Source organism: Lissotriton helveticus, chromosome 5_1 (assembly GCF_964261635.1).
Source record: "Lissotriton helveticus chromosome 5_1, aLisHel1.1, whole genome shotgun sequence".
Lineage (NCBI taxonomy): Eukaryota > Metazoa > Chordata > Amphibia > Caudata > Salamandridae > Lissotriton > Lissotriton helveticus.
Window position 1 is genome coordinate 380,829,494 of NC_136065.1, and position 16,226 is coordinate 380,845,719.

At 45.3% G+C, this 16,226-nt stretch overlaps 1 protein-coding gene across 2 annotated transcripts in view; it reads right to left on the reverse strand.

Annotated features, from left to right (window-relative positions):
- Positions 1-16,226, reverse strand: part of RAP1GAP (RAP1 GTPase activating protein) — a 278,140-nt gene that overhangs the window by 20,986 nt on the left and 240,928 nt on the right. The window contains exons 16-17 of one of the 2 annotated variants that reach the window (XM_078642551.1): positions 4,195-4,323; positions 3,605-3,682 (exon numbers count right to left, since the gene is read on the reverse strand). In XM_078642551.1, coding sequence (XP_078498677.1) covers positions 3,605-3,682; positions 4,195-4,323 — 207 coding nt within the window. The remainder of the gene's footprint in view (positions 1-3,604; positions 3,683-4,194; positions 4,324-16,226) is intronic. The other variant, XM_078642550.1, reaches the window with a different exon arrangement.

Here is a 16,226-nt window from a genome sequence, read left to right on the forward strand (position 1 = left end):
AGTCAAGTGTGCATTCCATGGGTGGTGCATGGGAGTTGCCATACAACTATCTCACTGAGGCAGGCCTAATGAGGAGAAATGTTTTAATTTCCCCTTCTTTGTTCCTCTTTGCTCATGTGTTGCATTCTACAGCACACATACAAAGAGTAAAACCCCTTAAAGCTTAGTTTATGTATAGCAAGTGACTCCTTGCACAGAAATATGCCGATCAAAACGCAGACACCATTGCACTATGGTGGAAGGTGGTGCAAGGGTGTGTGGGTTGTGCATGATGGCCAAAAGTGCTTCAGTGCAGGCAGAGAGTATAACTGCACCACTTCTTCGCAGATATGGTGCAGTTCTGCTCTCTGGCATTCATGCAATGCAGAGCAGCAACTTTACTTGCTGCACTGAATTGTGTGAACCAGATACTTACAGGTATCTCATCGGCATGTTTTGCGAGTCTGTAATAGCGATTATTAAGGAATCGCTATTACAGACTCGCAAAACGGGATTCATGTAAAAACGCAATATTTATTGCGATTCCTACAGCTTCCTTATTTGCGATTAGCTAATTGCTAATCACAAATAAGGAATAACTCCCCATTCATTCCTATGGGCCTAAAGGCCCATAGGAATGAATGGGAAGACATATCAATGTGCGTATCGCTATTAGCGATTCGCATTTTGAGTTTGCGATTTCAAGGGTGCAGGAGTGTCCAAAGGATACCCTGTTGCACCCCTGAAATGATATTGGATGCTGGTGTTACGCACACACATGTCCCAAGGACATGTGTGTGTGTAACATGCAACTTAGAAAAATGCACTTAAGTGCATTTTTCTAGGTTTCCGCTATTTACCACGAGGTTTGACTTCGCGGTAAATAGCGGCCCAATATTGCGAATTCGCTATTTTTAAATGTTTCATGAATTGCATTTAAGGAATCTAAAATAGAGATTCCTTAAATGCAATTCCTCGCAGATTTGCGAATTCTATAATAGCGAATTTTGCATTTGGGATGATTAATCCCAAATGCAAAATTTGTGCTCGCAAAGGGCCAGATTCGCAGAATCTGGCCCTTTGCGAGCCGATTTCGGCTTCATGAATCTACCTGTTAGTGCTTGAGATTGTTGCTAGATTGACAGCAATTAGCTGGACATCCCCTACTGCAGCATAAGCTTGTTCACTGTCCTAAGGGGTACATCAAATCTACTAAATCTACTCAGCAGGGTCTCACACTCCATCAAATACTTCAGATCATAGGAACTTCAGCAGCTGGTCAAGGTCTTTACCAAACCTTAGATCACATTCACTTCTTGAAGTTTCCACAGAACATAATGATCAACACACTGGAATCCATAACTCTCATGTGAACAAACCTCTGTCCATTCCACAACCTCCTTTAACAATCCCTCAATGACAGGCAGCAGTACCAACCATAGCCATGCGTTGGAACACAGCCCCCCCAAAAATACACAGGCTCGGTAACAAACCAATCACTTCTTCCAGCAAATTTTCATTGCTAACACTACAAGTCTCCAGAAGATATAGGAAACTTCTTAAAGCGACAAATTGTAGATGCTGACATCTGTAGAGCAGAGTAGCCACCAACTAAAACACAATTGCTAGTCCAATCACTCGCATACCCCACAACACAAAAACAGTTGCCATTAATAGGCCTGTAATCATGTCTATATTGAAGAAATCCATCTTCTGGCCAAAGAATGACAACTTCACCTTCAAAATCCCAATGCTACTAATACTACTGAAATAGCTATTCAAAATGAGACCACAGTCCATAAACAGCCATGTGGCCATTTGGTCCTTTACAACAGTAAAGTAATGACATCTCATCAGTGAACTTTCAACTCTCTCTATTTAAAGAAATCACAAGTCAGTTAAACCTTTAATACAACTGCAAAGCCCTCCTTCACCGCCAATAAAATGAAGCAAGCAAATTCAAACCAAGCTCAAAACCACCACCGGGGACACATTTACAAGCCCAAACAACAACTGCCGACCCAAAACCATCAGATGTGATCAAATCTTTCAACAGATTGTGGATATCTTGACCCCACACAATTCATCATACCTCTAGACAAAAACTCCACTCTTGGATCCAGCTATCATCATCAGCTATATCTGTTATCAATCTCCCATTTCCATCCATGAACCGAGATGGCAAAGATGTGAAAAACTAAGGGGCATATTTATCAAGGTTCTGCTTTGCTCTTGTGCCCTTGAAGGGGATGAAAGGGTGATGCAAAACCTAAATGAGATCGATCAAGCCATGCAAGGTCACTTTGCGTGGCCCTAAGTGGCTTCATAAATCTAGAGTAACGAAGGCAGCGCAAATCGTTGCCTTGCATTACTCTGCTGCAGGGAGGCATGCCATGAGTGGCGCATGGATGTTTTCTTATGCATCCACCCATGGACATTTCCAGATTTCCCAACATTGGTAGAACTGGGAATGCATCAGAAATGCCCGCCTCCCCACCAGAGGCGCAACAAGGAGAAATATTTGTATTTCTCCTCATTGTTTCCTTTTTCTAAGTGTGCTGCATTTAGAGTAAAGAGAAAAATGTCTCTGAAGATTGTTTTTGTGTAGGAAAGTGTTCCTTCCTGCACAGAAACAATCCTGCCTGCAAATCAGGCATCCTTGCAACATGACGCAAGAGTATCTGCGTTGGCGCTAGGCAGCCAAAAGTACGTCAGCACTAGGAAAGGACAGGAATGCACCATATAATGTTAAATACGGCACATTTCTGCCCTTCCCTTTCATGCAGTCCATTTTGCAGCACACTTAGAATGAGGAGAATGAGTCTGAAGATTATTTTTGTGGGGGAAGGAACACCTTCCTGCATAAAAACAATCCTGCCTGCAATGCAGACACCCTTGCAACATGGTGCACATGTGTCTTCATCGGCGCTGGGCAACCAAAATTGCGCCAGCACTCGGAAAGGACAGGATTGCACTGTATAATGGTAAATACCGCACATTTCTGCACTTTCCATTTCACGCAGAGCAGCAAATAGGGCCCTACATTTTGCAAAGGGATTGTGAGGGGTGAGGATGTGAACAGGAGAAGGGATGTGATAAGGAATTGGGGACATGGATACAAAAAGGGGTAGTGGGACACAGATATGAATTGTGATTGTGGAGGGAGTACTGAAGTGAACAGAAATTCAGGACATGAATATGAAAAAAAGGATTGTGGAGGACACAGGTGTGAAAAATGATTGTGGGTGGTATTGAAGGAAATAACTGCATGTATTCTAATTTTAGGCATATTGCCAGTAAATGGTGATTAGATACTATGGGATGGTATACACTGTTTTGAACAGTAATTGTGTGGGTTTCTATGGTGACAATAAAGAGTAGGACCTAGCTGGTAGGGAAGGATTATCGGAATGGGTAATAAGGGATATTCTTGAGACTAATGCCAATATGCGCAGTGGCATCATACTTTTGATTCAGAAATCGTAAGCATTTTTGACTCTCCCACCACCATGAATAGAAAAGTCCCAATATTTTGCAATACATGAAAAGCAAACAATGTCATGCAAAGCAGTATGTGATTAAACAAGAAAAGGGGAGGTAGAGAGAGACAAAGAAAGATATCAACCTCTTCTATCGTTCCTATCCCTATGGCGCTGCCACGACGTCCGTGCCGATTTGGTGGTTTCCCTGGCACAAGCAATGACTGCCAAGCAATGCGAAGAAACGGCAAAGAGAGTGAGTGAGACAGTCAGACAGCCAGAGACCAAAATAAAGAAAGGAAGGGGAAGAGGGAAAAAAAGAAGAGACAGGTCATGCACAATTTACAGCAGTTACTGATGAACTGTTAGCAGCTTTTCAGACAGACAGCTATGTATTGTGTTGGTGTCTCAACAAGTCTATAATGTGAGGGGCTGGAGTGGTAGACCCATAGGTACACCAATACACCTGATTATAGGGGTGAGGTACCACAATTTGTGTGAAAGATGTGATGGGGGGGTACAGGAAGGTTATGAGAAAGATATATTTTAAGGATGATAATTTAGTGATTTGTTAATTTGATAATCACCCACTGCATGATGAAGAGGCCTTATCTACAACCCATTGTAAGAAACAAAGTGGACTATGTCCCACTAGCCTCCTTTCTAAAGGTGGGCTGTCTGCGTTTCCTCCAGTGTTTATGACCCAATAAACCCTGACAATATCAGTGATACTCACTATGCCAGGTGTCTTGGGAGCCTCTGGGTTGTTGTGGCTGAAGCTCCCACTCTGACTGGTGGATACCATGTTCTTTTTGTTGCTTAGACCCACGGCGTCCATTGACTGGCTGCGGCTGCGGATCACACGCTGCAAGTGATAAGAAGCAGAGGTCTCATTATTGAAAAACAGGGTTTCAGAGTCCAAACAACATCAGCAGGTTGGGAATGGATTCATAAAGGAGAGGAGCCTGTGGCCAATAATAAGTCAAAGAAGGGTTGGAGAGCTCTTAGCCTATCTCTTCCAACTTCATATTAACGACAGTCTTCAACAGTGGGTGCCTGAGACTCAGCTACTTCACTCCCACTCATATGACAGAAAGATGATTACGCTGGACAAGTATTGATCTGCATGGAATATACAACATGCCCATCATTACCACGCCACCACCGGCGTAACAGAGAATCAAGGAAACATGAGCTTCAAGGATCCAGCTTTGGACAGGGGTGACCCCACCTGTCTATTGGTCTAAGTGCCTTTTCAGTCTGTCCACCTGCCATGAAATATTAGGCCATATCGCTTGTAGCTTCCATTGGTGATTTAATGCACAACAACACAGTGGAATGTGTCTCTGCAACCCAAACCACCACACCTGCAGAGAGCCCCAAAGGGATTATCTATGACATATCTGACTCACTCAGGAAAGACTAAAGTTTATGTTCCCACTCTATGAAACACCACTGCAGAGAACCCCCGCAAAATACAACCCCCACAATTACTTAGGCCAATCGGAACATTAAAATGTCCTTCTCCACACTGCTTCCTTCCAACCCACAAGGAAACCCCCCCCTGTGGAAAACCCAGAATTTATGTCCTGAGTCCTCCCACTGGTGTGCAATGTGCCAAGTGGCTAAGTAAATGGCAACTGTTGCACTTTACAAATCCACTGAATGTTTTAGGAAACGCATGTGCTCTTGAAAATGGAGCCCCCCCCTACTGTGATAAGATTTAACAGAAGCACCCTAAAACCACCTCCACCTCATGCAGGTATGCATGGTAGGTCACAATTCCACACCTCCTCCTTTGGAAGGCAAAACAGTGAAAAAAACAACATACAATACAACATGACTCTCATTATATTTTGCATAGTCTACCCAATTGCAACTCTACAGATGACACTCCATGGTCACCTGTAGAGGGCAGACACATAAATCTACAAGGAAAAGTGCTAAGGGACCAGGTAATTGATGGACAGTTGCTATGTAGTAATCATTTAACATAACACAACAATTAGTTTGGCATCTGACCAGTGCAAAATATCCTTCCATGGATGAGTCAATTAGCTCCTCATTCACATCTGCCATCTCACTTATGATGGATAGCAACTTTCCTGACTGACTCATGGTAGCTTGGCTCTACATTCATGGCATGCCCCTTTCTGGATACTGGTAAGCTGTTTTTTGAGCGGTTGTCATTGCCTGAAGTGACTGGTCCCCTCAACCACTTGCCCTCTACCTCCTTATTGATTTAGCAGCTGGGAGGTAAGGTGGAAAGGGGGTAAAAAGCCAACTTTATATTATATTCTGCCTGGGACCTAGTACAGCTTTTTCCACTCTGTGTACCGGCAGCCTCAAAAGATGCATTCGCCGGCCATGGTGAGGGAGGAATGGGAGCCGGAGGGACCATATGAAACAGATCATTCAGGATGTGTGGCCATCAAAAACTGAGGCCTGTTCACCTTCCTAATGCACCAACAGACAACGCAAATCTTGCTGTTAAGAACAGGTCAATGAAACCTGGGCCCAGATTTATCAACATTTTTGCAATGCAGAAAGACAACATGTTGTGCTGCGTCAAATGGAGAGAGCAGCAATGCACCATAATTACTAACATATGGCACATTCCTGCTCTCTCTGCCCTGGTGCACTTGTGACTGCCAAGCACCAATGCAGGCACCTTTGCGCCATGATGCAAGGTTGCCTGCGTTACAGACAGCATTGTTTTTGTGCAGGAAGAGTTACCTTCCGGCACAAAAACAATCATCAGAGGCTTTTTCTTCTTTCAGAATGCAGCAAATGCAGAAAGAGGAAATGACGAGAAGAAATATGTCTATTACGCCTCACCTGGGAAAGCAAAGCATTTTGAAGCATTGTCAGGTTAACTAGTCTTGGTAAATCTGGGATGGGCCAAAATCCATGCGTGGATGAGTGGGAACGCCCATGCTCCACCCATGGAACACCTTCCCAATGCTGAGGCATGCAAGGAAGCGACTTGCACTGCCATGCGTTAATCCAGATTTACTATGCCACACAGAGCCACGCAAGGTGGCTGAGCACGGCATAGTAAATTCGGCTTATGGGCTTGCATTTCCTTGCATCTCCTTGCATCACCTTGCATCACCTAGCATGACACAAGGGCAATGCAAGCTCTTTATAAATATGGCTCCTGCTTTTTTATTTATTTTTTAACAGAAACGTTCTTGGATTTGGAATAAACTCCCTGGCATGTGATTCTTGTAAATTGTAGTATCAATGGACAGGACCAACTCCTTGGGATTAGGATGGAACTAGGGGGCAGATTTACATTTCCTGGTGCATCCATGCAAATCAGCAGGGATGTGCCAGGAAAGATGCGTGACGAAAGTTTACCCTTGCGCCACCACAGATGCGCTGCATTTACAATGGGGCGCATCATGGTGCAAGGATAAACAGATGCGTGTTGCATCTGCCGGCGTAAGGTTGGCGCAGTGCTGGAGTTGTGTTGCGACGCAACTCCAGCACTGTTCCAACCAGGCCTATCCTCAACATGGTGTGTCACTCCTTACACCTACTACAAGCAGGCGCAAGGTTTGACGCAACGGCATCAGAAAAGTGACTGAGGGAAATCTTGTAGATTTCACTTGCGCCGGAACGCCTACCCTGCACTGGAACGCCCACATGAAACCTGACGCAGGTTTCATGTGGCGCAGGGCTTTACAACGTGACGCATGGTTTACGCCGCCGCTGCGTCACAAAAGTGATAAAACGGTGGCGCAAGTGTGGCGCACGGGGCTCGTAAATCTGCCCCAACATATGTCCGAGCAGTGCTTTTTTTCTTGTCATCCATGATGTTCCAATGAAGGATGATCGTAATTCTCAGCTGAAACTCTCCCTTTCCAGCACCTGCTGGTCTTCGGAGGATTAACCCACAATGCACTCTAAGGCACAGATAGCTCTGTATGTACAGGATTTGTTTCATTATGATCCTAAAGCCCTTGTGTACAGACACTGACAGATTAGAAGCAGACAGAAAGCTGCAGCCAGACAGCGTAGGCTGTTCCGGTGTCCTTCAGAGCAGTGCATTGTACTAGATGGTGATAGAGTGCCTTGACTATGCTTGTGTGGCCTCCGATAGATTTTGGTAACTGTGCATAATACATTTCACTTTAACGTCCTTTTAAGTATGCCACCGTTCAAGGATTCACAGGTTACTATTACTAAATGAGAAAGATTTATGGCCAGATTTGGAGTTTGGTGGATGGATTATAATGTCATAATGTGACGGAAATCCTGTCTTCCTTAATACAAGTGCTGTAGAATATGGTCAGGTCCACTGAAATTATGCGATCGTGTGGCGGCAGTGATTTTCGCTTAATTATAGATTTGCTGGGGGGGAGGAGCCAAGATGGCGGACGGACCGGACGTGTGAGCTCCCGGCTCCGCAAACCGTCTGCTGTTTTTAAGAAATCCTGGCATTTATATTCGCCTACAACGTGTGCAACTAGGGCCACGAACGAGTTGATGCTACCCGCGTTCCTCCGACATCCCCGCCGGCTGTTTTGGCTGAGGATTTGCAAAGTTTGCCGACTTCCGACTCTGCCCCCTGACTCTGCCCCGATCGTCACCGCCGGACGCTGCTGGTCATGTTCGGTGGGACAAGTTGGGGCAGGGCTGGAGTTTAATATACCGTGGCCGGCTGCAGAGGTAGGCTGACTGGCTTAACTTTCTTCGGTGACGGAGTGGGTCCCTGCGAAGGCTGTGGCCGTGCAAGCGACACTTCCTTTGTTCTGCGGCCGGCAGTCTGAGCTGCCTCCATCTTAGAGCGCCCCCTCCGCCGTGTGCCATCCACATCGACAGAAAACGAGAGGGCTTTCACACCGCACTGGCCTCGGACTACGAGCCGTGTTTCCTTTGGTGGCCCTGCCTAACGTCCCTCCTGGTTATGGAGTCGTCCCCCCCTCTCCGCTGTGAGCTCATTGCGGGGGTGATATTGGCGCCTGACTACCGAACCGACACAGCGGTCGCTCCCGTATCCCCAGTCCTTGCTGCCCAGCATCTTTGCGAGCTTGAGGATGCTCTGGTGGCGTCGCTGCGCACTGCTACCCGGCCGATGCCGGGGAACGATCTGAATTATGGCGATATCCTGGCAGCCCTTGCAGACCTAGGGGCGACTTGGCGACGACACGCCCGTGAGCTGGAGCGGAAGATTGACGGTGTGGTGCCTTACAAGGAACGACTGTGGCTGGCTGGCCCCCTAATACCTCTCATTTCTCCTGCGGTGGATACAAGGTTGCGCAATGAGACTACTGTGGAACGTTCTGTCCTTGGCTACAGTGTCGAGGGTTCCCTTCTTGACGAGGCTACAGTTGCGAGGTCTCCTTCCACTCCGAAACCTGAGACTTTGCCACTGCAAGTGCTACCGTGGCTTTTTCTACATTGTTGGACTGTTTGCCTACAACGAGCGCTTGTCAACTTGGACACGGTGATGGTCGGTGATTGGGAACACTCATTTCCTCTTCCTCTGCTTCTTCTATTCCGAGGGCGGCCATCTTGCTCCTTTGTTCTGCCTGCAATGCACTCGCAGCGGCGGCCATGCTTGGACGGGTTCCAACGCTCCGGCAAGGGCTGATGTTGTCTCTCTCTCTGATTTGGCCTGATCGACTGGCTGTGCCGGACTATAACACTTGTCGATATATTGCTTATGCTGCATATGTGTTCTTCCCTATTTCAGAATGCAATTGCTACTAATTTCCATGGTCTTTTTTATTTTGGGTTGCACTTGATATGTCTGATTTTTGTCCCTTCCTAACGGGATGGATGTACTTGCGGGCTGGGGGTCCGGGGGTGCTTGATATTGCTGGGGGTCTCGAATTTTGTTTCTGTCCGGCTGGAGGGGACTCGGGTTGGAGCGCTATCTTGATATACGCAGGGGCTCTATTTGGGATATCACTCCGCATTAGTGGCGATGACTTTTGTATTCGCTTTGGCATAATTGGTGTGTTTTAGGTCTGGTGCTGGTAGTGGAGGCCGGGACTCGGACATTAGGGCCCTCCTCCGGGGCAGCTCCTTTTGATTGATGGCGCTGTTTGGGACTGGCGAAGTCCATCTTGTCTCTGGGCATCTTCTTTCTGTCGCGTGCGGCCATTTTGTCTCTTTGTTTTGATTGGGGCGGGCCCTCCGAGGGAGCCATGTTCTGGGATACGTTTTCGGACTGGCCGGGGCTAGGGGGAATTTTTCTCTATGGACATGTGCTTGATTGGCGGGTGGGACTCGAGATGGGGCGCTTCTTCATTGTATGTTGCTGTTCTGTGAGATGACTTTCCCCATTCTCTCCTGTGTTTCATGCTGTACTGTTGTGTTCGGGGTGGAAGGTTTACTTGTGGTTGGGGAGACCGGGAGCATATGGAATTGGCCCTCTTCTCAGCGACGGCCATGCCTGGTGGGATTTTGTCGTTCAGGCCGGGCTGTGGGTGTTTCCCTCATTGGTACTGTTTGCTCGGCTGGCGAGGACCCGGACTGCACCGTATTTTGCTATGTTGTTTTGTGCTGGCCCGGGGCTCTGGGTGTGCCTGATTCTGACACTCTTTTGGTTCTCGGTCCTCCGAATCTACTGATGTGCGCGGTGTAGAGGTTGTATATGGCTGGGAAGTCCGGGAGCTCTGATATTGGGTGGGCTCCTCCCCACCTTCCTTTTTCTGGGAGTAGTGGATTAGTTTATTCTTTTCTTACTCCCTATATTTCAAGTGTGAGGGGTCTTTCTTTCCTTTTTCTTTCTATTTTCCTTTTTCCTTCCTTTTTCTTTGTCTGTATTTCGGGTTCTTTAATGGGCGACAGACACACTGCCGGGGGGGTAGGCCGTAGCCTCCGCATTGGTGTAGGGTGAGGGGTGGGATTTATTTTACTTCGTTTAGTTTCTATGGGCCTTATTTTTTCTATCTTTCTGCGCTTTCTTAACCTGTTTCTGTTCTGGGTTCGCGATAGGGGTTAATGGGGAGGGGGTGGCGCTGTATATGGTGTGTGAATGATGGCTGATGATTTGGTTGCTTTACTTCGTGCCGCCATATTGCTCGAGGTCTTAACTTCCATTGTTGTTTCCAGTGGTGAGGCCGCCTGCCCATGCCGTGATGCTATTGTATGGACTCAGTTCTCCTTATTTCTTATTCTTCACTGCTTTGTATTTAGATCGAAAAAACCTTAAAACTTAACCTTAAATGCTCCTTCTACTCGGCGACATGATTCTATTCAGTGTAACGTCCATTGATTGTTGCTATGTCATCCGCTGCCGCTGAGGAACTGTATTGCTTGCACTTGTGCTTCAAAGTATCGTGGCCTGCCTGACGGTTGTGGGCCCGTATTTGTTCTTTTCTTCTTGCACAATAAAGGTTTTAAAAAAAAAAAAAATTATAGATTTGCTGCATTTGCCACATCATCCAACCTCTGCTGCAATAATCTGCAGATTTTAACAAAACCAAATATTGCTTCTAGCTCAGTTAAACATTTTTTAAAAGGCTGCAGCATATGTTGCCGCACAGTGCAAGACCTTTCGCAAATGTTGACTGGTCACCTTGCTGTTGCTTATTGCTATATTTGGTTATTAAACCAGGACTAATGAGGTGCACCCAAGTAATACTATTTAAAAATGTGCCACATTATGCCACATATTATGCCGTATCTTGCTGCATCATTTGCGCAACCCTGCAGCACAATGTGGCCATCTCCTGCAGTATAATTCCAGTGGCCCTGGATATAATGCACTTGTGATAAGATGGCTGGGTTGTCTGTCACATTTGTGTTGGAGTACCTACCCGCCAGATTCTAAATCAGGCCCAGCGGCATAGCTAGTAGCTGGGAGTGGGTGGGTGGGGGGGTTAAATCTGCCCCGGGCGGCACTTTTTTAGGGTAACAAGATAAGTTTTGTCTTTCGCCTCCCCCCTGCTTGTCGTCATCTGTGGCCAGCCCCTTCCCCACTCTTACCTGCACCGGCCGTCACTGGACAAACTCAGGGATTGCTGTGGGAGGCAAAGGCTCTAGCTACGCCACTGAGCACATCTGCAGTTAGTAACTGTACTGGTGATGCAGTATACAATCTATGATTGGTCCAGTGACAGTGATTTTGGGAGCTGACACTTGGAAACAGGAAGTTGGAAGCTGACAAAGAAGATGAGAGGCACTCCCGTCAATGGTTCCTCTAAAGAGAAACATTATCGTAGTCTTCTGTGCAGTTAAACTCAACATATTGTAGCTGTTTTCGATCTTTTGCCCCTACTTGGGGAGAAGCTTGTCTCTACCTCCCATATAATTTGAGAGTGGGTGCGAGTTTTGGGTGGCAAGCGTATTTTTAGGATTTATGGTAGGTGTGAGTTTTTGGGTGGCACAGGTAATTTTAGGGTCTAGGGTGGGTAGGGGGTTTTGGGTAGCAAGGGTAATTTTAGGGTTTAGGGTGGGTAGGAGTTTTGGGGTGGCAAGGGTATTTGAGGATTTAGGATGGGTATGGGTTCAGGATGGGTATGGGTTCTTGGGTGGCAATTGCAATTTAAAGGTTTAGGGGGGTTGTGGGAATTCGGGTGGTAAGGGTGATGCATGTATATATCACAAGATGAACCTGTTGTGATCAATGCACCTGGACTGACGAAATTTAAACCAAGGTCCACGTTTTCACCGCTGACTGTACATGACAATCTTGACATTTTCCATGACCTTACCATCGCAGGGATTAAGAAGCTACATGTTTCAACTCTAAAAACGAAACACAAAAACAGCATTCACAACAACAAGTACAACAACTTGGTCAGAAAGATACAAGCTGACAATTCGATCATTGTCCGCCAGGCCGACAAGGGGGGCAATGTCGTGCTTTGGCCACGGACCTTATACTTGGAAGAGGCATATTCACAACTACTCGACGCCTCATGTTACAAACAATACGAACTCATGGATATAAGACAGGCCCAAAATAGATTGGGGAGCCTGTTACTGAGTTGGAAGGGTGCGGGCCTCTTGAGTTTTGATGAATTCAAGTTTTTGAAACAAGATTTTCCAGTGATGCCGGTTTTCTACTTAATCCCTAAAATTCATAAGGATTCCCACAAGCCACCAGGCAGACCTATTATCTCTGCCATAGATGGTTTACTAGAAAATGTCACTAAAGACATTGACTTTTTTCTCCAAGACTTTGTCACTGCTCTACCATCATACGTGCAAGATTCAAGTGACTTTTTAAGACAATTGGAATCTGTTAAATGGCAAACTGGGTACTGGTTAATCACACTTGATGTTTCATCACTTTACACCAGTATCAGACACTGTGATGGTTTGAGGGCCATGCAATTTTACTTGGACAATAGATCAGTTCAATATGCGGAACACAACAAAATGCTGATGTCAATGACCTCCTTCTGTTTGAACAACAATTACTTTCAATTCAATAGCCAATATTTCCAACAAATCAGCGGGGTGGCCATGGGGGCCTGTTTCTCTCCCAGTTACGCCTGTCTGCACATGGGCTACTGGGAGAGACAGGTCCTCATGGGGACACACCACCTGGTCATGGCAGAACAGATTGTTCAATGGTATCGGTACATTGATGATATCTTTTTAATTTGGCGCGATACCGAAATGGAGGCCTTAGATTTCAGTAGGCAGCTTAACATTAATGTATTCAATCTAGAATTCACTCACCATATGAGCCAGGAGAGTGTGTGTTTCTTGGATGTTCAGGTCCTGATTAAAAATGGCAAACTCCAAACTACACTGTTCCGCAAACCAACTGCTGGGAACACTGTTCTCCACGCTAGGAGCCATCACCCTGCACATCTGATTCGCAGCATCCCCTACGGGGAGATGCTGCGAATCAGACGTATCTGCAGCACGGATGAACAGTGTAGACAGGCACAGGACGATAGCAAGGCACGTTTTGTAGCCAGAGGGTACTCTTTGAATATCATCAATTCGGCAATCAGAAAGGTTAATGCCATGTCTAGGGAGGATGCCTTACAAACTCGGCAGGGTACAAGACAGGAGACTGCGAATATTGATCAACCAATTAGATTGGTGTTGACTTACAATCAGCAATTCCAGGCTTTACGTAAAATCGTTTTTAAGAACTGGAATCTTGTCAACAATGATCCTATCATAGGCCACTTGATGCCATCAAAGCCTAGCTTTTCCTACAAAAGGGCATTCTCACTGAGGGAATCATTGGTCAAACCTAGCCCTGAGGTGGTCACAGTGACCCCTTGTCTTAAAGCAATCAAGAGCTTTAAGAAGTGTTCCTCCTGTAAAGCATGCCAACATGGCATCAATAAAACGCAATACATGACTCCTTTTTCTGAAATTCCCCGGCAGATTACTAAACAACTTACGTGTAAGTCAGAGTACACAGTTTATGTGCTGGAGTGTCCCTGTGCCCTGCAATATGTGGGTAGTTCCAAGTTGCAGGTGCACAAAAGGATTCTCCAGCACATCAGGGCAATTAACACCGAGGACCCCCCTTACCCAGTGGCGCGTCATTTTAAGGAACACCATGGCAAACAGAGTCATCTTCTGAGATATTTTGCCATTGACACAATCCCTCCTTTACGCAGAGGTGGCAATAGGGAGGCGAAGTTACGGGCCCTAGAAACTAGATATATTCTCGATCTAGACACTAGCAGCCTGATTCATGAAGCTAAATTGCACTCGCAAAGGGCCAGATTCTGAGAATCTGGCCCTTTGCGAATGCGATTTTTGCATTTGGTATTCATCATCCCAAATGCAAAAATCGCTATTTAAGAATTCGCATATTTGCGAGGAATTGGATTTAAGGAATCTCTAATAGAGATTCCTTAAATGCAATTCATCAACCAAATAGAAATAGCGAAATCGCTATATTTGGTCTCAATTTACCACCAGGTCTGACTTGGTGGTAAATTGCGTAAATAGTGTAAAAAGCACTTTAGTGCATTTTTTTCTTTTGCATGTTACACACACACATGTCCTTTGGACATGTGTGTGCGCAACACCTGTTCAAATGTGCATTTTAGGGGTGCTTTAAAATCGCTATCTTATTTGCGAGTAGTAAATTGCTACTCGCAAATAAGGGATACTCCCCATTCATTCCTATGGGCCTTTTGGCCCATAGGAATGAATGGGGAGTTATTCCTTTTTTTGCGAGTAGGAAATTTCTACTCGCAAATAGAGAACATGTAGGAATCGCTATTTATTTAGCAATTCCTACATGAATGCCGTTTTGCGTGTCCTCAATAGCGAGTCGCTATGATTCGCTATTAGGGCCACGCAAAACGGCCCGTACATGAATCAGGCTGTAGGTCTCCTATGGGTCTCAACACAAGTGTTGATTTCCATACACATTTATAATCTGAACTTTGCCACCGTTTCCTCTGCCAACGTAAGAACGGGTAGTCTCTATCCCTACTGTACTCTAAAGGGATGCAGCCATTTTCTCATCAAGAGACCTCTTTATCAAGGATTTGTTAAAGTTATGACACATGTCATTAAGTCAGTTATATAAACTGTAAATTCTATACTTGCTCGTAGTGGCAGCTGTCCCATGGTTGTCAAGAATAGTTTATGAAATTATGGAAGTGTACCCCATGTCCATCACAGTAGGGGGGTTTTATTACAACACTTTTTGTTTTTGAAATTACACTTTTGTCACTCACACGTTCTTCTTTTGTTGTTGTATAGCATGAAATTGGTGGGAAACTGGGGTTTTCAACCCCAATGTGATTAGAAAAACCTAACTAGTTCATATTTAGGTGACTGGCACACAGCTTACACGATCAGATTACATTACCCACTTGGGTTTTATTCCCTTGGTTATATACAGGCATTTGTTTTGGTATTATCAGCGGAAACGCTATGAAAGCTCATTACAGAGTCTGTAATATTTTGCTGTACTGTGGGGCTTTCATTTTCCAAAATCAATTTTATGTTATTTAGGTAAGGGTGTTGGTGATTGATTTTATCAAATGTTATGAAGTCTTTCTTATTCCCTTAAAGAAATGCCTCTGTTACTGTGATTAATGAACTAGGTTTGTGTACTGACTTTTAAAGCTGTTTACTACGTCTATCACGATGCATTGAAATCCACCAATCATGTTTTAACTTTTGCGGCACTTGCACTTTAAAAAACTTGTGTCCCTCCCTTAACGTCATGTGATCAAGGCCTCTGAGAAGGCCGAAACGTTATGCTGGTGGCGATTCTGGAATTCAAATAAACATTTATTCACCTCAGCCTGGGTCAACTTTCGTTTTTCGGACCGCAAATACCTGATGTCTACGGGGGTATGCTGGTTTTTTTGAGACGAGTGCGAGTTATATATATATATATATATATATATATAGATATATATATATTGTTTACCAAACCAATCTTCTGATTAAAGAAGGCGCTGACTCCGTGAGTTTCAATTCAAACGTATTTATTCCTTTTCAGTTTCTGCTCAGACGCGTTTCGACGGGCTCCTGCCGCCTTGATCACTATATATATATATACTACTTCACGTACTTTCAAGGTACCACGCACTCTGCACAGTGAAATAAAGATTAATACTCCGTCTGTGTGGTCATAGTTGAGGTTTATTACAAACCATAAAGCCTTCAAAAACCCTACGCGTTTCGGCGGGTTGGCCCGTCGAAACGCGTACGTGAACGTGAAGTAGTATTTGATATCGGGGGCCTCCAACCCGAGTCGCACCGCCGAGCAAAGTGTCCCGGTCTCTCTGGAGGAAGGAGGTTTGGCATATATATATATATATATATATATATATATCCACAAACTTTGACTCCATCGAG